Source organism: Nyctibius grandis, chromosome 7, assembly GCF_013368605.1.
Source record: "Nyctibius grandis isolate bNycGra1 chromosome 7, bNycGra1.pri, whole genome shotgun sequence".
In the NCBI taxonomy this organism is placed as follows: domain Eukaryota; kingdom Metazoa; phylum Chordata; class Aves; order Nyctibiiformes; family Nyctibiidae; genus Nyctibius; species Nyctibius grandis.
In genome coordinates, this window is record NC_090664.1 from 38,944,830 (window position 1) to 38,968,295 (window position 23,466).

The 23,466-nt window shown below is 36.8% G+C and overlaps 1 protein-coding gene across 2 annotated transcripts in view; it reads right to left on the minus strand.

Moving 5' to 3' along the window:
• Window positions 1-23,466, minus strand: part of PIP4K2A (phosphatidylinositol-5-phosphate 4-kinase type 2 alpha) — a 116,762-nt gene that overhangs the window by 12,858 nt on the left and 80,438 nt on the right. For both annotated transcript variants that reach the window (XM_068405552.1, XM_068405551.1), the window contains 3 exons: window positions 20,926-21,078; window positions 8,153-8,299; window positions 5,806-5,844 (listed from right to left, as the gene is read on the minus strand). In XM_068405552.1, coding sequence (XP_068261653.1) covers window positions 5,806-5,844; window positions 8,153-8,299; window positions 20,926-21,078 — 339 coding nt within the window. The remainder of the gene's footprint in view (window positions 1-5,805; window positions 5,845-8,152; window positions 8,300-20,925; window positions 21,079-23,466) is intronic.

The window sequence follows — 23,466 nt, forward strand, 5'->3', positions numbered from 1 at the left end:
AAAACAGCTGTAGTAAAGTTTCAGAATAAATCTTGGATTGAAAAAGGAAAGAGACTAATTGTCTTTACAACCTGGCAGCATTTTCTTACCTAACAAAGGCAAAGATTAGGTTGTAGGAGAAATGTTGCGTAGCAGTCTTATCGTTTGTTTGGAACTAGCCATGAGTCACATTATTCACATGGTTAATCATGCCAAAATTGGACTTAAGAGTCTATAACTTTTGAAAATTGTATAAAACATCTGCCAAGAGTGAAGCTCCTCACCTTGGACTTCTTATCACAGCAAATGGCTCACACACAACTTTTCTTTTTTTTTTTTAAAATTAACTAAGTTGCATTAACTTTAGACTGACTGGGCTCACCAGCACATATGGAAGGCAGTATTTTTAAAAAAAGGATATTATGCTAAATATAGTTTGCAATGATTTGGCATAGGTGGTTTTGAACTGAATCAAAAGTCTGGAGTCACTACATCTACAACATGGAAGAACAACTAGAGCTTTCTTTGGAAGTCTGAAGATTGCAGCTTATTCCCTACAGTAGTTATGGGAGCTGGGTCCAAACTTTTGTTGTACAATTCACCTTGCCCTAGACAGGGGTTTCTAACCAAACGAGAGTCTGCAGCTCCGCTTGCCATCACTGGACTGTAAGTGGCAATGGAAATCGAGCTGTAACCCCAAAATGGGGTTTGAGAGGGAACACTGGAATGGTTTTAGCCAGTATAACAGGCATTTTTGTAGGACAGAAAAAATTGTGCAGGACGTTGTAGCTGGATTAGGAATTCGAGCACGTACCAAAACAGTAACTATACGTCTTTTCAATGCTCAGGGAAATGCATCCAGAATTATCTGTAGGGTTAATGTCTTCCTGCTGCAAAATGAACATGCAACACACGAAATGCAAGACAAAGTTCCCCTTTTGTTTTTTTAAAATTCTTTTAACATATGGAAAACAGACTTTTAAACAAAAAAAACCCAAACAAAGGCCATCTAGTAATTTGTTCTGAAAAAACAATAATGGGTTGGTGTCATGTGAAGGGTAAATACTGAAATAGGAATCTGAACTCGGAATGTCTATTTCTATCTTTGCGATGTATTGCAGTGGGATGTTTTAGAAAGTTATAATCTCTGTATATGCAACCTTGAGATTCATTTCACAGAGAAATCTAAGACATGCTTCACATGTCTGTTGTGTGAGACTGGCATATGCAGCAGATTGAAATCACTAATAGAAATAAGTAAAAAAATGTTGTTCTGAAATTAGCAATTTTAAAATAGCAGGGAAATATAGCTCAGATTTTGGGTGATATAACAAATGAAGTCTGACCTACTGACATCAAAAGAAAAAAAAGTAATTCAAGACTAAGTAATCTTGTTGCTATGCTCCTGTACCAAAATCCTTCTTCCTTTAGTCATAATCGTCCTCTCAGAAATCAGTTAATTACTATATGTTGTACTATATAATGAAAAAAGTAAAGCTAAGAAGCTATTTGTAACATCTAGCAGCATCTTCCAATCTAATTATCAGAGCTATGTATTTTATGTACTATTTAACTAAGATGTTACATAGCCGTCAACTATGGCAATTTTTTCCCCAAAATGAACTTGAATAGAAGATACTTTGTTCAAATGTATTTACTGTAAATTTTCTGCAATTTATGCTTATTTATGAAACAACACATACCACAGAGGCGGCAATGCAACCAGTTTTGGATTGATTTAAAAACATGTAATGATCTCTGAAATTGCTCAAGAAAGATGAAATATGGTGGGCTTCAGTTCAGTTAGGTTTTATTTTTCTTCTTCAGATTTCTGCTTAAGTTCTTTGTAAGTACAAGTTCTTCATAAGTACTCAGCCGTAACTGCTAATTTGCTGTCGGACCGCAAGCATAGCATAACTGTGAGCAGGCAGCCCACCCGGGGAGTTCTGCATTATCCTGGTTTCACTTAAGAGGGCAAAATTGTCCAAGGAATGAATAGAAAATGCCCACTATTAAAATAATAAAAATAAAAAGAGAGCTAAAGCCTAAGAAAAAAATAAAGGAGCACCTGTCAGAATTTGACAACTGTTGCAACATACTCTTAAAATTCAAGACATCTGTAAGTGCATGTTATGATACTTGTTGCAAAGAAAGTAATGCCTTTATTATTAAAAGCATCGCATATAATGCAACTGAGAGGAATTGTGTGTTAAGGTGAAATCTGAGGAATGAAGCTTGTCTCTGTGCTAATTATCACAAAATATTGAAATGACAGTTTCAGAGCTTATCATCAATATGTTAGGATATTAAACAGTCTTCATATTAAAATGTCTTCAGACAGTCAGACAGAAGATAAAACTGAAAACAGGACAGAAAAGTAACATTCTTAAAGTCATTCCAGCCAGCTTTTCTTCCTAAAAACTGATTAAAAAAATGTCTGAATACTAATACCTATTTTACACTACAAAACTAAAGTAGAAAAAGACTTTTTTTCCTGATTTTTTATTTTACAGTCCATTAAATTTTTCTGCATAATTGACTGCCTCTTATTTATTAACTGATTAAATAAGAAGAGAGTAGCTCGATAGGAAAGAGATTCACAAACATCATCATTTTAGCCAAGGTTGCCATTTCAAAGTAATTTACCTAAAATTTGCAGTCTCCATTAGAATGTGACTGAAAGACTTGCTCTTCTGTTTTCTGGTTTCTGCAGCTTTAAAAGAAGCTAACATATTATGCTTGATATTCTGAAAACCATTTGATTACTTGAATATTGGCTTTTGAAATTAAATATGAATTACTTAAAAGCCCATTTAAAAACTACAGCATTGCCAGACATTTTAGCACCAAAAGCTTCCTGTCTTTTATTACTTTTCTGTTTTTCAGATATGAATAGTAGTGGATACCTTTATAATAAGTAATTAAATAACACTGCCATTAATTGGAATTCTATTATTATTAATGTAATTTCAGGGTGATATTAATAAATTGATGATTTAACTTGCCTCTGGCTAAAAATTAGCTAATAAGTTACTACACCAGCTAAGTATTTGAGATTGTCTGGGTTTCTTTAATTATTCAGAGCAATTTTTTCTAACATAGGAGACGCCAAAATCTCTTCAGAGCATTTGCTAAAAATGCCTTCCCCGCCCCCCCCCCCCCCCCGCCTTTTCAAGCTAAAATTTTCCAGGCTTTTTAACATCTTTAAGATTGGCTTGAGATTCCCACAGAAGGCAACAAAAAGTTTGAAATAGTGACATCTACTTAAGGGAAAAAACGTGCTACAGTGCTCTCCCTTGCCAGTTACAAATAGTGGACCATGTACATACTTATGTCCACACAGACCTCAAAGGCCCTGAACTTAGTGCCACACGTGCACAGATACATCTCACGATAGCACGTCTTTAGCACTGCTCTGAGTTTCAAAAACAAACTTTCCCTGTCTATTCATATAAATAGAATCATAGAAAATACACAACCCCCTTTTTATTTAAGCTTAAAACCCATGCTTTAGAAACACTTGAGTAGTTTAGAAGAGTAAACCACTGCAGTTCTAGTACCTGTTGCAGGAGATTCAGATGACAGTGACGATCAATGTTCTGAACACCTACAATACAGACACGCGGCAGCGTTTTCTTCTGACCCTTTCCAATCAAACAGCAGACTCCAAAACTTAGACAAAAAGCATGTAATAAGCAAAATATTATTTTTCCCTTGCTTGAATCCCTAAGAGTGTTTCTTAAAGCGTTTATAAAATGTTGTTCCCTCTATGAACTTAGAATTCTACCCAATTAATTCCCTTTCTTAGAAATGTTTGTTCTGAGTGTTAAGTTGTGGCTTCCCTGCTGCACCGCATTGGCGTTTGAGGGGAACAATGAGTAACAGAAGGCTGTTCTAACAGCCTCAGACCGTCTGCTTGGAACATCAATAAGCTTAGTGTAGTTCTGTCTCCAAGAAATCAAATTCCTCTGAAAAGAAAATGTGTGAGATTTAAAACAGCAGAAGAATAATTTGGGGGACCAGGTTTTTCAATATTTCTTTTATAGAAGTACTCAAAATGAAAGGGGAGGGTCTAGATGTGTTGAAGTTGATAGGCATTTTTGTTATTGGCCTTACTCAAGTTATGATTTCACATTAAATTTAGAGAATAATTGTTGTATACAGTTATACAAAACTACACAACTTTGTTTCAACTTAGTTATAATCAAGTTCAGTAGTAATTTTGCCATGAACTTAGATGGGAACAAAATTAAGGCACTGTTTCTTTGAGATTCTCACTCAACATATTAACTACAGCACATGTGTACTATTATTAATCTATTCATTAGTATGAGACATATTCTTAAAACTGCTCAAATCCACTGCACAAATATCTGTACAGTATCAGCTCCTGTAGAGCTGAATATACATAGTATTGTTAAATTTTACATTACTATTCCAAGCATTAATGTTGCAATCTTAAGTAGTCCCATCCAAATAATTTGCCCTCCTCATTTCTATCAGATCATTTTAGTACTACCAGCAGAGGTGTTCAATGACACTAGGTATTGTTTGTAAGACACTGAAGGGTTAATCCCTCTGCTTTAAAAACACTAGAGTTATGCTACTAAACAAGAACAAAAATAGACCACAAGAAAAGAATGAAGACCATTCAAGACACGATCTTGAGGGCCCAGTACAGCAAAAGAGAGCTAATGCCAACTATTGTGACTGCAGTTGGCATTTGGGACATGGTAGTTGCCTAATACTGGAAGAAGAATTATAAGTGTTCAGTCATGCCTTAGGACAAAGTGGAAAAACTTTGCACAGAGTTTTTCACGCAGCGAGAACTGTAGGACTGACAGCTACTGCATGTCCCTTACTCCGTAGTGATCTGTAGAAGACTCAGAGAGGCAGGTATGGCAGAACTAATGCTTAGGAGAAAAACAAATGATCTGAATGGAATTTGAGGACAACATAAAATGAAGTCTTTTAAGTGAATTGCTGAATGATTTTATGCTAATTTAGAAGCAATGTGCTTGGAAAAATTAAGAAAACAAGTGTAATGGGTTCCTAGACTTCACTCAAATTCGGAAATCTAAGAAGTCTTAGATGATGAAGACTATATGTCCCACCTTCAATTATCTGTAGCATCTCTAGACAAATTTCTCCTAAAGTGCCATCAGGCTGTTTCACTGAAACCTCAGAGAAATGTTGATTTTGAGAACATTAAATTTTCCAAATGAACTTAAGTTGGAGATGGAGAAAAACAAAGTGATCAGTTTCCTTTTACAGCAAAGTTTCAGCCCAGAATTTGAGGCAGGCTATCTCTCATTATAGCTGCATGTACATCTAAGCCTGTCAGTTTTTTGGTTGTTTGTATGAGCTTTACATACCCAAAGTTTCTCACAATTCAAAGTTTGGTTCATCTTTGCATTCACATTAGAAGTGGTGACACATCACATCATTCCATTAACTGACACGGAGTATCGATAAATCTCAATATTAAAGAGCAAGAGAAAGAAGATGAAGAAGCAGGAGGGAAGAGAAGAAAGTCCTGATGTTTTCCTACCACAGGGCAGGCCCTGAAGAAACTAAGAAGAGAGAAAAGGAAAAGGAGGAGGTAGAGGATTGGCTCACTTACCTCTGAAATCTCAACACCATTGCAAACCAATATTCAAAGGTCTGCAGTAAACAGAGGAAAGATAAAGGAGAGAAGAAGGCAGAACTCAAGAGGGGAGAATATGACAGAAAAAAAAGAAAAGGGGCAGAACAGCACTGGTTATGTTTGTCCTGAGACTAGCTAGCAGGTTAGATAACTGAAAAAGAAACAGAAATGCACCATACCTTTTCTTTGTCACTGGCTTCTCGAGCCACAGTAGAGCCCTGAAACAGAAAAAATGGATCTAAAAATGTGCATACGTCAGAAACTAATTTGAAAATGTTACGATAACAGGTCAAAAAGCAGCTGAACCGCATCCTTCTGAACTCGTGAGCTCTTCTAAAGAAAGGTGATACAGTAGGTAGAATGTCCAGCGCCACTCAACTGCTGCAATCACTTGAAGAAGATGTATCGCAAGAGAAGAAAGATGGATTAAATCCTCAAATGCTCTACATCTATTGTTCTCCTGACTGCTGGAGCTTCTTCCTCATGTCTCATCCTCATTTTGAGATTATCACTCTGGAAGTTCGGTTTGCTTGGCAGACTTCTCATCTTTTTTGTGCCAGTTTCGCTGTATGGTTATGGAATAGCCTATTCTATATAACTATCTGGACATATGTAATACACATTTGAAAAGGATGTCACACAATATAAACAAATAAAAATATTTAAAAGATCACAAAGTACAAACAAGAACAAAGCACCGCACAGCAACATGAAGTCAAAAGAACAGATGAGACCAACTGTGGATTCACAAGATTTACAGTGCTTGCCAGACATTCTGGATATTTAGGTTCTTTTAAAAAAATTATCTTTTAGCTTAAAACTAGTAGGCAATATGATGCTTTCTGAATAAGCTGGAGGTGGCTTATTCAAAAAATGGCTGTATATATTTCCTTGCAAATTTCTTGGAGCAGGACCACACCTTTAAGTACCCAGTGTTTGTTTATCACATAATAGCACTGCAAGAAACAATAACTATAAACACAATAACGTGACAAGCATTGGATATTGAAAGACAGGTAAATTAGCTCTATCGTTTATTGGAAGGAGTGCATTGTGTAAAGAAGTGCTGGAGTGGAGTGATTCTAGTTTAAGGAATGTGAGGATTCCCAACCACATATTTATATACCATGTTTTACTCTGTTTGCAGAAAGAAACTTAGAAAACTTCGAAAGGATGGAGAGAAAAGATAAATGGGACAGTACCCCATAGTTATTATGTACGGCCCAGCAAGCAGGGATTTCATTGCATGATATCGTTAACTGATAATAAAGCCTGGTAAAAGTCTGACATCTTAGTTTACTGATGATGCACCTTGTACGTTGTATTCTGTGCTCCAGCAGACTATTGGGCCTGAAAAAGGATCAGCTAAAAACCAAACCGGAGGAAAAAAAGTAGATTTACAATAGTAAAAATTAGGGAAATTGCCAAATTTGACATTGAAGTCATTTTAATAAAATGCCTCAGTGGCCAGGAAAATACCTTTGAAATCCTACGCCCATCTGTGGTCTCTTTTTCTTAGTACCTACACAGGTAGAGACTTGTGCTACAAGTGAGCTCTCACCTGGTGTCAAAAAATATCTTTCTTGGGTAAGCTCTGCTGCCAATAACACTAAATACCAAAAAGGCAATTGTTGACAATCTGGAAATCAGTTCTTATAAATCAGGTTCAGTCAACTGTCTAAGCAATTTCTAGGTAGATACTTGACAGTAGGAAAGGATGGTGCAGCATTACAAATCTCTTAATATAGAATGCTAAATAAACATCTTAAAACAAGTTTGCAGATGCACTTAGTGGTTCAACACATAGAAATTAAACTTATTAGAAAGAAGTAGGTTTCCAAGGGAAGACTATATGGAGGGAATTAAAATACAATCCCTTAGGGTAGAAAGACTAAGACTGTATTTTGGGCATTTGTTGTAAGCATTGTGTATATTAACTATTGGCAAAATTACAATGAGCAAATAAACCTTCTGAAACAAAACTGTAACACACCTTGTAATAAAAGCAACAGAAATTTGTTTTTAAGAACCTTCTCTTTTTTACTTGAATTATTTTTAAAAGATAGAATGAAATACGAAGCTTTTGTAGTAGTGATGTACTTTGTTAGTAGCATTTTATTGGTTTAAATGATGATGATATTTAGTTATTTTATAAAAGCCCTCTGCAGAATCAGCTGTGGCTTTCCATAATGTTGATAAAAAAACTATAGGAAGCAGAATTATTATTGTACTTCTCCGAAGGGTTTTACCTTTAACCATTGTTGCATTTAACAAATGTACCCAGTTAAATTTGCCTCCTGTTTAAAACATGCACAATACAAATAAATTTGTACAATTTCTATAAAACCATTCTTCAGTTTTGCTAAACCTAAATGCAGAATGTAAACCAGTTAATGCTGGCTCTTACATAACACAATTTAAAATTAATTAAAATTCTGAGCACTATTCAAGCATCAGCATAACCTAACAGTTATAGTAAAGATTTTCAGCTACTTTGTCAGTTTTTCATCAGTAGTTATTTCTCACCTTTAAATCATATTTTCTATAAACAGATAAACGATGGCTGAACACATTTCTTGTAACAATCATATATACTTCAACTCCATCAACAGTAAGCCGGTACATGCCCAAAAACTGGGGAAGAAGTGTATTCCCATGACACTCCACAATAAACTGCAGGAGCAAAAGAAAAAACAGAAATGAGGATGGATATATATTATATAAATACATATATTTATACATTTTTAAAGATAAAACAACACATCTATTTGCTGAATATGTATTTGTGTGGAGACAAACCTTCCAAAAATCATGTCAAAACAAACCCCTTCATCAGGAGGTTATCCTGCTTTTAGGCCAGTGTTTAAAAAAAGAAAATTTTTGAACTGCTTAACTTATAACTCTTGACTTCCATAGATGATCTCACAGAAAGAGCAGGCTCTATTTGACAGACCTCTCCACTTCTGTGGTCCAAAAAACACAGCTAATGCAGGTAACATATTTGGTACTGATGTCAAAAAACAAGTGTTTTTTTCAAACATCACACTGCTGTACTTTGTACTCTCTTGTCCTAGATTCAATTTAATTTGTATGTTTCTCCATTCTCAGTATTTGTTTACTACAATGAACATTTACAGTGCTTTCACCAGCAAGGGGTATTATTTATTATCACCAACTTTCTGCTAGTTCCCACATGACGGCTGCATTTCAGCGTCAATAGACTTGAGCAGTAAAGTGCAAAATCCCTGTATTTTTTTATTTATGAATCATTGTATTTCCTTAAGGTCACCATATTCCATTACAAATAGGCTATTAACCTTGAAAAGTTTGCCACCTGCACCTGAAACCTGACTTTTGGGTTTTTTTTTTCATCACTTGCCTTATAACTAATAGTTCGAATTTCTATGCAAAGACTACTGGAGGGAGCAGAAAAAGTACAGACTACATTGATGACGAGAACTATTGAAGAATGAATATTTATTCTCAGAATACTGTATTAATCCTAAAACCAACTCAAACACATCCACTCATATTTTGTGGAACCAAGGAAAAGTTAAGCCGCAATGATGCAAACCAGAAAAGGACCCACCAGCTTTCCTCTTTCTATTACTACCAAGTCTCAAATAGAGGAACTGGGAGAAAAGTTAAAAATTCAAGCCCGATATAGGAAACATGAAAACTAACCAACAGTCAGCTTTTAAAGCGGATCAGCTTTTAAATATTCATTGAATACTGAAGCCGCTGTTTCTTTTGTGCCAGAGCAACCTGGATATTAGAAACACATTATTCTAAAATACTGGAGACTTTAGAACAAGTTAACTGAATAAGCCATTTGAATTGTTTAACAAAGGTAGTTAGCATTCGGTAACATGTAATATAACAAAGCTCTTGGAAACCTGGAGATTTTGCAATTTTGGGCTCCTCTGCTAATTTTAAGGAATTTCTCTCACTAACTTAATACTGGAATCTGCAAATATCACATACAGGCTTTCTTTTTTTAAACGGCAAAATCAAAAATAGCCTTTTAGAAAGATCTGAGAGTCCTGAAAACAATCCTGTTCAGCAAGAAACAAAGTGAATGAACAACAAAGATGGAAACCATTGACCGTGAATCGAACGTTAATTTTGACTAACAACTCTGACGCGCGAGCTCTGTTGAACCTTGCTGGCACAGTTTGGGCTGTGACGCCCCTTTCTGTCTGTCCTGCCTCCTGTACAGGAGGTTACAAAAGCCCAATGCAGAGAACACATACTCATGCCACAGTTGTCCCAGTTCACAGTGTAGCATTTTAAGCTTAAACTGCCGATGGATGGGCAAAATACCTTAAGCTGCTGCAGAGGCTCAGTGAATGCAAATCAGAACCTTAGGAAGGAATATGTTTGTATACCCTAAAATACAAAGAAGTTTGACAGTAAAAGCCCACAAAAGCAATGTCAGTCCTGAGCAGCGCACAAAGATTGATCAGTTTGCACCTGAAAAGACTCCTGTGTTTAACAGATGCAGAAATTTTAAGGTGGAGTTCTGGAATTGAAGGATTTTCAATCATAGGGCTGTTACCAACCTCACAAAGCAGTTATAACATTACAGGATACATCGCTCGTTCTGACTATCAGTAGTTTCTCTTAGAGATCTGATCATAAAGTGAAATTAGAACTATTAGTGCTAATAAATAGTTACAGAAAACTTGTTTAAAATACTAGCCTCTGTTATTCAAACTACATTGATTATTTTGTTATAAACAACAAATACTATCCTAAAGGCAAATACTTTTATAATGCTTTATAGAAGGTGGGAAGGGTTGTTCTTATAAAAATATTTACTGAGTGATTCCTTCTCTAAGATGATTAGGTTCTGCAAGGATGATAAAAATGAATGTAGCTTCCAAGGAGTTTAGTGCTAAGGAATTTCAGGCCACTCAACTCTTTAATGGACCCAGCCATTCCTAATGTTATGGCTCTTAACTACAGAATTTGAATTCCTGTGCATTAAAATAAATGCTGGTATTCCGATTTTCCATATGAGGATCCAAGATGCAGAAGCTTTATCTGCAATCAGAGTTTGTGCCACATGACGGAATGGCAGCTAGACATCACGAGTACCAGACTAATAATCCCCTGCCCTTCCTCCCAGCTGCTAGGGCATAGTCTTGACACAAACCATCTCTTCAACCCTAGCTATTGCTAACTGCAATTTCAACCTTTCTGGTTCTGAGTGTCTGTAAAACAGCAATGTCATTAACACAGAACATGGGCAACATACCCAATGTAATAACATAAAATAAATCTTTTGGTTAGCAGCAGATAACCCCTTCCCGAACTGTTCTGTATTACATGACAAGGGGAAAAAGGCAATTAAGGCTTAAGTCCTATTTGCAAGTTAGGGTTAGCCTAGCAATTTAGGGTTGCCAATGCTGCTGTTTCATTTTAAAATTTTGCAAACATGCCTTCTGAAAGGGCAGTGTTACTAGCATACAACACAGGACATGAAAAGCTCTGCTAGTACCGCTCTTCACTTGATAAAAAAGGGACCTGGCCATGTTCTTGCAGCCTTCTAAGAGACCTTCTCAAAGCAGACCATGTACCCTAACAGTTGTTTCCTACTCGCTGCTGACTGCGGACACTCGTGCCATTGCAGTTTAAAGAAAAGCCCCTAACATGATTTCAGTGTTTCCCATGACATCATTTCTTATCCTGATGGGGAGACAAAGGAAAGAGGGAGGAATGCCACTTGCTTTCAGCATCTACAAGGTTGGTCTAGAACTTCCTACCTTTGAAACTATCAATCCCCCATATCTGCATCACAGAGGAGGCAAAACGTGTCATCTGTTTGGGTGGGAGTCCAGCAGGACTTGCACTGGTGACTGTGGTTGGCAGATTTTCAATTTGTCCATCTTGAAATAAATGAAGTAGCAATTTAGTCACCTCAAGGTGCTTTTTAGGAATGATTTCCTGGAGTTTCCCACTCCCAGCTGGAATAAAAGTGAGCCTAGAAAATAAGCCGGTACATGCTTAACAGGACTGCTAAATTTCAGTGAAAGAAAAGACCTTCGCTCCTTTATTTTCACTCTTTCTGAAATGAACATTAAAAAAATTCTATCAAGCAGCCTTGCTAAATAAAACTGTAATATTTAGCTAATATATTTACAAGTCCTTATATGCAGTAACAGAATCAATTTTTTAAAAGTGTTATAATAAACACCCCATCGTTTTTTGTTAATTCAGACAATTTTCATTTTTCTGCACAGCATGAGGACAATATTACCATTAACAAAATTACCATTAACAAAATAAAGTATCATCAGCATGTTGACACATTTTATCAGCTGTGCAGCATAGTTTTCAAATATGTAATTTTCTGAGCTCTCTTGAACTCCATGCTTAAAGCTGAAAATGAGTAAGAAATTCTTTATGGCCCTATATTCTCATTAATTTTTTGTATGAGTACAGCTTCAAGATTCCTCAATAAGAACAGAACTTTTCCTATCTCATTAGACATGAAAAATAAGATTCTTAGCTTCTTGCTCCCCCATGGTAATGCCAGTAAGATATCAGGATGACTAAAAGATAACATAGTGCATATAATTTATTGGCAAAGAAGTTACGCCATTTTTGGCTCTTTTTGGAAAAACACCGGGCAAAATTCCCTTTTCTGCTATTTTTCCTCCTCACTTTGGAGATAATCTGTAGAATGATCTGACATCAGTGAAGACTAAATTCTAAATTATACCTGTCTTGGTTCTATGTGAAAACTCAACATTTCTATTTCTCACAGGTAGCCCTGTTTTGCAAACAATTCAGAAATACACAACACACTCATTCTGTTACCCCTTTATGTATTATTTTCATGATTTTCTACATCATGATTAAGGCAATCATGTTTAAATTATCAAACGCTTATGTGACAAGTCTATACATTCATTAAAGGATACTTTCATTAAAGAAATTAAATAGCAAGCAATATAGTTCCTTAAAAACACTTTGGACATAGTGAAGGACAAGAGGTTGATACTCCTTTTTTGAGCTCAACTTTCTCTTTCAAGTCCTCTCGCCTGCAATCAGACAATACCCTCCGCTAACATGTTGTGTGCACATGTATTGGCACACGGAATCGCTCCCCAAAAAGGAGGCTGAAAAGTTGTCCAAAGAGTTATGTCAAGTTTCAGAATATTCAGATTATTGTTGTTTTCTTGAATCCTAATAATTTCACAGAAAAATATCACTTGGGTACTTATGCGACCCACTGAAAGGATTAATTAGCTGAATTACAACACAAACCAGAAAGTTGTAACAGCATTAGATGTAGATTTTCAAGGCATATAAAGCTGTTTTCTTCTAGTAAGTCATGCAAGAAAGTAATTTTGTTTAAGGAAGTGTTCAATAAACATACAGGTTTTAAGATACAAGGCTATGATTCACAGGCTTACATTTCGTGTTGTTTCAGACTTGGGTCAGTACTTAATTTTACTTCTAAGTGCAACATAATCTAAATGCCACCACTGCATGCGATTATCTAGGCTGCAGATCTGCTACCAGGAACGGTATACTTGTTACTGCCACAATCAAATGAGTCACTGGGCATGCTGGTTTCCTCTGAAAGTGCTCTGCACAGCATCAATAGCTTATATACACAAAATATAATAAATACATAGAAAACATCTGCTGGTGAAACCCCAGCCTCAACAGAGCCAGTGCAGCCAAGTCCATTCTGCCATTTTGTGTAGTTAGGTATTTACCTATGGAATTTCACATCCTTCAGTGAAGTTTTCCGATGTGTTTTTCAGTAACAGTTCCAGCCCATAGTATGTACAACCCTTTTGCACAGGCCGAATTCCATCTAACACCCACACTAATATTAGAGTTTCCCGTTTTCAGGGACACCTCTCCCATAGGAAACAGCGGGCCCATGGATGCAGGGGAAATGCAGACTGTTTGGATGAGAACACATATATTCTCATCTCTGCTTTTTATGCTTCTCCTGGTTTTTCATATCAAAGCTGGTATCAGTAGTTATCTTAGCAGGCCTAAAGTGATAGCCATGTTATCCCTGGCTAACGTGGGCCACGTTCTGCACAGCCTGTTTATTCACAGGAGGAACTGGCTGAAGGGCTTTCCTTCACTATGTTTCTTCGCAAACCTCCCACAAATCTTCACCTCTTACCACATTAGGACACAGAGAGTCAGGGTCAACGTTACATGATATGCATCATTCTTCATGTGCATTTGCACTTAATAGTACATTATATTGCCTTGGTTTGCCTTTTTATCTACCCCTTCCCTTCCTTTTTGTGGTATGTACAGACATAACTCACGAAGAAATGGAGGGGGAGCAGGGGGAAGCAAGCCACTAATAACCTGTGCAAGTAACGACGTGGACAGAGGATGACAGAGACTTAAACGTAGCTCTGCTTTAGCAACCTACTGGCTTGATGTCAGCCTATCTCAGTGCAAATCTCTAGATACCTAGTCCCCACTCTCTTTTCTGGGGTATTCTCCAGCCTATCTTGTCACCTCTTCTGTGACAAAATTGCTTTTAGCCTACAGTAACATTTTTCCATCTATTTACAATTCGAACGTTTTCTCCTACCTCCCGCTCAATAACCTTGTGCTATTCCTTGATTCCTGCACAGCCCTGAACCCTGCTCTTGGTGCAATTTCCCCTTTTTTCACCTTACTGTCTGTTTTTTTTTCTTTCATTTGTCTTCCTGTTTCTTTCTTTTTTTTTCAGCTCTCCAGAAGCTAAGGTCATTTTTTTTTCCTGCTTTTGTTTTCTCCTTTATGCTGTCATCTCCCCTTTTCAGCTCATTCTATTCTTTCCTTTCTTCCCATTCACTTCCCCATCACTCTGCTGTTCGCTGCCTCCAGTAAATGGGCAGTCCCTCTCCTTTACCACTATTCACTATTTCTGCCTGTTGCCAGGGAGACAAACAGGCACTGCAATAGGTGTCAGTTCTGCATACAATTACCTGCCTAGGGAAGAGAATGTGCAGTCAACAGGGACAGCCACCTATAGAAAACCTAAAGGGTACCTGCACTCATGAGCAGTTTTATACTGGACGGCTTGTATGCTAACAATTCCCTCTTGGTCACCTGCTTTGAGATGGCTTCTCAATTTCTTTTCTTTACTGAAGTCACCTGTGTGTCAGCACTGAGGAATAATAAATCCCTTTTGAAGTCCATTTTAACAAAAAAGAAAAAAAAGGTGTTCAAAAGGTGTTGGTTTTTCTGAGACACTCAAGTTGCTTTCATTTATTTTTAAAAAATTTCTATCCTGCCTGTCATCTACTCTCAAAGAGCACAGGACTCCACTTTTACATCAATTTAAGATTTAAAGCAAGTTTATCTCACTGGGAAGGGCAGGATATCTTGATTCAGACGTTTCAGAAACTACAACATCTGCCTACAGAATTTTACTCAACTGTCACCGATTTCTGCCCTTGAAAATCGTATTTGTAGTTTAGAAAATGTCTACATATATACTAGTAACTACAATAGTATATTCTGTATTTTATGTAAATTAAACTTTTTGCACAGGACAATACATCCAGAAGAAACTTTATATAAAGACAGCTTGAATATATGCTGAAATGAATACTCTCCTTCCTTTAGGAGGAAGCAGAGTATTACCTGTTCCTTAAACATAGGGTGAAACCCTGGTAACGCACTTATCGTCACAGATGACTTTGCTGGGCTCTCCTTTAACAACACCAAAGGGAGCAGTAGGTTTAACTCCATTTTTCTGGTCCATGCTCTTGGGGTCAGGAGGTTTAAAACTGCATGAGATCTGGAGGTATTTCAAATGAATATTTGATTTTGCCCTCAAACACTATTTAAGTATTTAACACCAACATGCTTGATTAACTTAACAATTTTAAATGGTCAACCTGCATCTGTGAGCCCATACAGCAACGGCTTTTCTAATATTTCAAAGTCTGACTCATTTGAGCATAACAATGGTTCTAGTGCATTTGATAAGTAAATGATGTTCAGCTGAAGTAACACCTGAAGAGCAGCGAGGAGTTCTACTAATAACTGATAGTATACCAATAATATAAGCAGCCAAAACCAATTGCAAATTATCATTAAAACGTGACTAAAAGCAGTATTTCACACTATGCATCAGAAAATATTACAGTAGTTAGAAACTGGCTAGCATGGAAATTCACAGCGTAAGAACCTAACGTATCATATATATTTGTATTTACCATAACACTTAGAAACCTAGCTGGTTCATGCTCTAGGCCGTTTTGTCTTTAAATGCAGACAGAAAGCTGGTCCATGCACTATTGCCAGGTTGGATGGGGCTTTGAGCAACCTGGTCTAGAGGAAAGGTGTCCCTGCCCATGGCAGGGGGGTTGGAACTAGATAATCTTTAAGGTCCCTTCCAATCCAAACCGTTCTATGACTTTATAGTCTATAGTCGTACATGACAAGATGCTTTGCAACTTTAAGCATGGAGAAAGATATTATTCCCCCTGTTTGCTTAGAAGTGGTGGGCTTAGTGGTTTGTTTTTTTTTTTTGTTTGTTTTTTTTTTGTTGTTGTTGTTTTTTGTTGTTGTTGTTGGGTTTTTTGTTTGTTTTTTTTGTTTTGGTTTTTTTTTTAACTTTGCAAGAGAAAATAATGATCTCTAGTGTTCCTACTCAGTACTAAAAGCGTCAGACTCATCTGATGAGTTGACAGAAAGCGTCAGTGTTTAGACTGAAGCGTTCACCATCTGTCTGAGGTTGTGGGCTTGACTGCCACTATAAAAAAAAAAGGCATCGCATCAGACAGGGTAAATGAATGAATGCAACTTATAATTTTGGATAGCAACTATAATTTACAATTGTCAGTGCTATTATTTACAATTCAACAGTTTTAATTTGGAATTGATATATATATATATACACTTATATGCTGTTTCTATAGTAACTTCTCCTGACACTCCTTCAAAGCCTGGTTCACTTCTAGTTATCTACACATTTCTAGTATGTCTTTTGGTTTTACTCCTGATAATTTTTTAATTTTAAATAGTGGTAATAATAATGTAAATTGGGGTGCACTCAACTTGATTGTTTTTGAAAAATGCCACGCATATTGCAATAGAACTATACCTAGAAAGGAGAAAGCTAATAACTCATTCAAACTAACTTATTTTATTTTCACTCCTAACAAGTATACTAGCCATTCCGTTTCCTGAAAATAATCTGATTTCTCTAAGATGTATGGTCATGTCCATTATAACTTCAGTTAACTAAAAACCACGCAATCTAGACTTGGTATTTTTAGACTTACAAGTGTTTACAGGCTAAGCACAATTCCTGCTCCTTTTGTAAATACCTAAGCATACAGACTGTGTAACTATAACCTCAGCTCCTCACAGCTCCAAAGAACAGACGGGCTATTGCACCTTCAGACAGACGGAGAGAGGAAGGACGGAAAGAACTGGATGGGTTTGTGGACTATACATCTCCACGAACTCCAGTTACTGATAAAATAATCTTTATTTCTATTTTTCGGTGGCAGTCTATACATCTCTTTCTAACCTTGGTGACTTAGAAAAAAATCATTGAAATACAACTCCAAGTAATAGAGTTGTTCATGGGAAAACCACCCTGCTACATTTCTCTGCTGACCACACTAACTCCCAGATGCCTCATCAGTAGCTTCATAGCTCCAAAAGGTGCAAGGAGAATGACAGCTATTTCGCAAGTGCCAGGGATTAAAGACTATTTGGGTGAATGAAGAACATATCCAGTCTCTCACACTTCTGACTTGACATGGTCCCCTCCCCAGTATTCTTTGTTTAAAGGTAGACATCCTCTTGTATTTATCTTAAGCAGTTCAAACAGTCTTAGAAAACGTTTCATAAGGCTTGTTTGGTCTCTAAGCAAGGACAGGTACTTCCAAGGTCTAGAATGATTCTATCAGGTTGGAGCCATTAGACTTAATAAGGAAACAGGTGAGTAAATATTATGGTTTAAATGAATTTCATTCAGAGTTTTGGCGTGGGGAAGAAACCTGGAATGAATTTGTAGAGACAAAAAACCCACCCTGATGATCTGTCATAAATGGCATGAATTTCACTCATAATCATGTCAGACGTAACTGGAAAATAATTACTGCCTTTTTGGGCAGGTGAAAGAGGGTGCAAGATACCAAGGGTTTACAAGTTACTGTTCATAATGGATAGATGATCTAACTTGGAGGTACTAGATCTCTAATAAGGGAGGCCTGGGAATGGGAGAAACAGTCTTCTAAAATTCACGTGAATCACCTGCCTAGTCTTCATGCACATAAGAAAGGTTATTCCTCCCAGGATGATCCCTGCACTACATAACTGGGTCTGAACACGTCTGCATGCTCCCTTCCTTGGAAGGCTGAACCTTTCAAATACAGCTCTGCTCTAGGAGCAGTCTGGCACAGGGTATGACAGAAGGGCATGCCACGAGAAGTCCCAAACTAGCCACAAACAGTCACACCTGGGCTGTGAAGCAAACTTAGCTGGGCCAGAAATTTTCTCGTATGTGGTAAGTGCTGCTGGAGATCAGTGAACTGAAACAGGAGAAAAGCTAACAAGCAGACTTTTCCCTGAAAATTCCGTATTTGTGGTACTTCTGTGTGTAATTACAATTAGCCTCTCCAACTGCAGCAACAATTACAGTTAAGGAAGATACTAGGCAGTAAGCTAGGTACGTAAATCAGTATAGGGAACTTGATATTTACTCTATTGGCAGAAGAAAGTGTGAAAAATAAAACTGAACTCAAGAGAACTTGTTTTACTGCCAAAGATTTCCACAGGAGTACTAGTGCAGTATCTGAAAAGCTTTGTACTACTGCAACTAAGCCATCTTACAGAACCATAAAGTTACATCCACACTCGTGAATTAGACAGGTCTTGGACTGTTCTCTGGCATCAGTTCTAGTTGGAAAGGAATAGCTCACATCCAAATTATCAAGCTGTCCTCTAAAACATGATGCTCATGTTCGAACTCCTACGTAGGAATAGTAACTGGCCCGAGTTACTACCTTGAACCTTGCCCAGAATTATTCGGGAAACTGCTAGCTGGCCCGAAGCAAAACCACAGTAGGGACCATTAACAAGCTCAATTGCTGATGGTTGTTATCTAGCTTTGCATTGTTTGCTAGTAGAAATTAGTCTAAGAGGCCCAGCCTCTGTGGGATGACTTTGTCAAGAGAATTATTTAAAACCTTCCCACCAGGACAATGGGTTCTCCAGACTTTGTCCAGCAGGCTAAGATAAGCTTCACTTGTCTGAAAAACATCTAGAGAAACGGGAGGACAAGCTGCTGTACCTAATGATTCCAAGCATTCAATTCCCAGGAGCACCACACAGGACACGGTATAAGCCATCACCAGTTAATGGGATTTAATTTAGATTTTCTTTAATTAATTCAAATGATTTTGTTTTTCTAACAACACATTACTGAAGATACTGAAATTAATTTATTTAATTAAAAAGTCCAATTATTAAACTGTCTCTGTACTTGAGTTACTCAGCATTTACTACACTTTGTAAAGTGCTCTCAAGTTCTGAGACAAAAAGAAATGCAAGTCGTATCTTTATGAACCTTTTGGAGGCACCAATGAAAGCTTTCAGACTCGAGCTATTTAAGATATGGAAGCAAAAATGCGTAAGTTTTTAATACCAAGTGCGTGCATGCTTCCATTCTTATATTAATGTTTTTCCAGCATAAAGTGAAATCAGATGCCTGGTACAGATAACTTTCAGATCATTATTACTTGTAAGCTAGCCTATTATGAACCCTGATGTTTTGAAAGCATTAATGAAAAAGATCCCAAATGATTAAGTTCATTCATGTTAGCACTGTCTTGATTAACACCCTTGAAAGGAGATGACTGTTTTGAAAAGCAGTACAACTTCTCAGCTGGATTAAGTCTCAAAATCTGGATCATTAATACTAGCTTCTAATGCCAAATATGAAATGGACTAAAACTTTAATTCTGTTGCACTGCTTCACAGATCAAAATCCTTTCAGATCAAAGCTAGAATTGTAAGTTTGAAAACTCTAATAAATAATAATCCTCAAATTACAATTAGATAATAGTTTAAAATTTCTTGTTGGTAAAATTGTAAAAGATGGCCTTATGAACATTTCTGATAGTGATGATATTTACCTACATTAAAACAAACACATGGTGGTCCTACATGTTATTTAACCAGAAGACAACATGCAGAGAGAGAAAAGAGTTCATATCTAACTCTTTGAAGGCTTCACAAGCTACTCTGGACTTGGATGGTGTTCAGAGATCTCCCTTCAACACAGGAAGAATAGAGAGGGAGGAGGGCAGCCAAGCAACACCTTCAATCCTAAGCACCTCAAAATCATGCTTTTGCCTCCCTTCCACCTCAAAAGATGGCTTTAAAACTGGTTTTACAAAAGTAACAGTATTAAAAAAAACCTAACAAAAACATTCCAAGACAAAAAATAAACCACCCAAAACGATAAAAAAAACCAAACCCCAACTGAAGTCTTTACCTGAAAACCCAACCAATGGAAGTGAGCAGGAAGATGAAAAGAAGGATAAAAAACCCCTTCTTTTGGGTACCTCATTTTATGTGCTTTTTAGAGGCTTTTCTGATTTCTGCAGCTTTAGAGTTTATTCAAACAGATCTGAGGTTAAGAAAATTAGCACTGATTTTATTAAGGCTTCTCGTATTTCCCAAGTTCTGCTTCCCCCTGCGCTGTCCACACAAGTTATACCCTGGCACAGTATGACAGCTATCATGGCTAATTTGAGGGATCTCCACTATTCACTTTTGACTTTAATGCTGTTTATGGAAATTCACATAAGCAAAACTTGTTTTTTCTTTATGAGGAATTTTACATTTTCTCATACAATACAACTTTAATTGTTTGAAATCTGTTGTTAGTGAAACACAAAACATTCAGTGATCAGACCAGGAAGAAAGAGGTCACCTGCACCATTCGTACACATGTACACGGACATCTCTAAGCCAGCTCAGAATAAAGTAGCTTCAAGCCTGGAGCTAGCTGAAAGAAAGGACATCGTCCTAGTAAGGCAAAGGAGCTTACGGCCTCCAAGTACCTCTGTATCACGTAGACATATAACTTTACTTAAAGCTAGCTGAAATATTTAGAAGACTACAGCCTTGTGAATTGCAGACATACAATAAATTGCTCATGCAAAAGGGAAAAAGTCTGAAATGACTATTTTTCCATAATTAGTCATATAAAACTTTTAATACTCTAAAAAAGATTGGCATTATAATATTTAAGAAGAGCTCCCACACCCTGTTAATAATTAGTATATTACCTGATGGTATTTCTTCAGTATGTTGTGCATTTCTGCTACATCTTCACTCGTTATAGTTTTGATGATATATCTTTTGTCGTAAGATGCATGAAAGCGGGCACCACTGCGTGCTTGGGAATCATTGGAAAGGGGTGCACTTCTCGTCAATGAGTTCTGTCAATTGATTTAAAACAAAAAAGCATCAAGTCAGGCAAAAATATACAACTTTTAACTAGAACAAATATAAACCATTTAGATTTATTTTGAAATCTTTCTCAATACATCTGCACCAAGCTGAATTCTGCAAAGCATGTAATCACATATGGCATTATCTTGACAAATCACTTCAAAAATATTCTGAGAACAAAAAGAATGTTTGGGGAAAGGTATTGACCATCAGTGGTTCACAAGTCATTCTCAATGCTGAATGAGAATTTATTGCACTTTGTTATGTATACATTATCAGCTTCTAGGAAGAAAACACACAGTCAGTTAAAAATGCAAAACGAACACTGTATTATACTGTAATAACTACAAACAGAGGATTCATCTGTAGTAACAGTATCACTTTAAAACTGCACAGGATTTGCTCTTGAGGCAGTGTGATCTGGTACACAAACAGGATCATAGCTAGATTTCTGAGCTCTAGTACCAGAGCTATTCCAATGATCTCATACCTAGTGTTAAGCAAGTAATATTATTGTACAGTACCTCCTTTTGTAAAATAGACCTACCTTCCTACAGACTCAAGAGGGGAAGATTAATGACTGTATAGTAGTTAGAAGAAAAACTGCTAGAGATTAGTGACCATTTTTAGACTGAAGCTTAAAATCGCTTGCGCTTCAACACTAGCAAAAGCAGCTGACTTTTTTCAGAAAACAAGAAGTATTCAGACTAGATTTCTTTATATTTAAAAACAGTAAAAACTAAATGACACAAAGTATAACAACTTGCTTTTGTCTGGAAACATCTTTCTTTACCAATAAGAGTTTATGCCAATTGTTACATACTTGAATTACACCATTATTTTTTTTTTTTAAATAAGTAGTAACAGCAGTAGCACAGCCGTGAGAAAACACAAACACGTTCTTACACCCCATGCGTACTTCCATAAAAATGGACGTACTTCCATAAAAATTCAATACTCTGAAAAGGTTGAATGAGTTAATTACAGACTGCTGGAACACTTCTATACTTATGAAATAAACTTGCAGTACCCATTTGGTATATCCCTACTGGTAGGAAAAAACCCCAGCTCCTGCTATCGTTCCTCACTGTATCACGCTGCACGAGCAGCTGTTGCTAAATTGAAATACACTTCCCCTCTTCCACACTAATGTAGCGTAATGTTCTCCCTGCTAGAATAAAAGCCATTTTCACAGAAAGTTTAATAAAATGTTGTACATAAATGTAAATGTTGCAGATTCCTAAACAGCAAAAGTTCAGCTCCGGAAGCTACAGACTACAACATGTTTGTGTGGTTTGATAAGGCACCAGGAACTAAGGCACAAACCAGATTTACACTGGAATTGTTGATGCTTTCAGAAAGTAATTACTGTGGCTTAGTTGACCACAACCAGGTAACAAACCCATAAAATTTTACAGGAGCTATGTCTTATTTGGAAGTTTTACCATTGATAAATCTGTTCACAAGCTCTATGGATTTCAGGAGGAGCTGGACATGCAAATTCAACCCCAGTGACAGAAGGTCAGTAATTATTATAAAGTAATAACCTCAACCAAGAGGTCAGGGCAACTAAAGCGCCAATTTAAGAAGGCACTTGAACACATACAGTTATGTCTCTGTATTTTGGCGACCCATTGACTTCAACAGGCCTTCAGCATAGTTAAATCTTATGCCAAATGTGGGATGCTTTTTGAAATCACTTTAATATGAAATAAAAACATTTTCCCACAAGGTTACTTTGTTCAACTGAAATACTCAGGAGCAGCAGGAATAACAGTAAATGATCCAAAAGCACACATCTCTACAAGGTCTTATTAGAATGAAAACCTTAATTATGAGACATAGGAGAAATAAATCTTTGCACCCTTCTCCCTGTATATCTGTAGGCTTGTGCAACGATCTAGAATAATTACTAATGTCTATTAGTACCAATGTCTATTATCCTCTCTGTTCACTAAAGAAAGAAAGGATGTGGGTGCTCCCCTAATGTTTGTAAATAAACCATTTTTCTAGACTGATCAGAACAGAGCTTTAGGGACAACCATTGCAGAGTCAGTTCCTTCTCTGCACTGGCTTTTGGACAGACAATTTTAACAGATGCGGGTCCTGATACACCACCACCTCACATGGTATTGAAGATACTAGAGAAGGGAATTTAAGTATTACTGCAGTTTTCTTCACCCGTTTTCAGATGTTTCCCACCCAAATTCATTTCCCACCACTCCACTACTGAAATGTTTTATGTACCGATGGAGTCTATTCAAGAGAACAGGTATCATAAACGGACTGAATTTTCTTGATGCTACACTTGATATCAGTACTCCACTAATTTTCAAATTGAATCATAGAGTTCGTCTTAGAAACCACCCACTGTA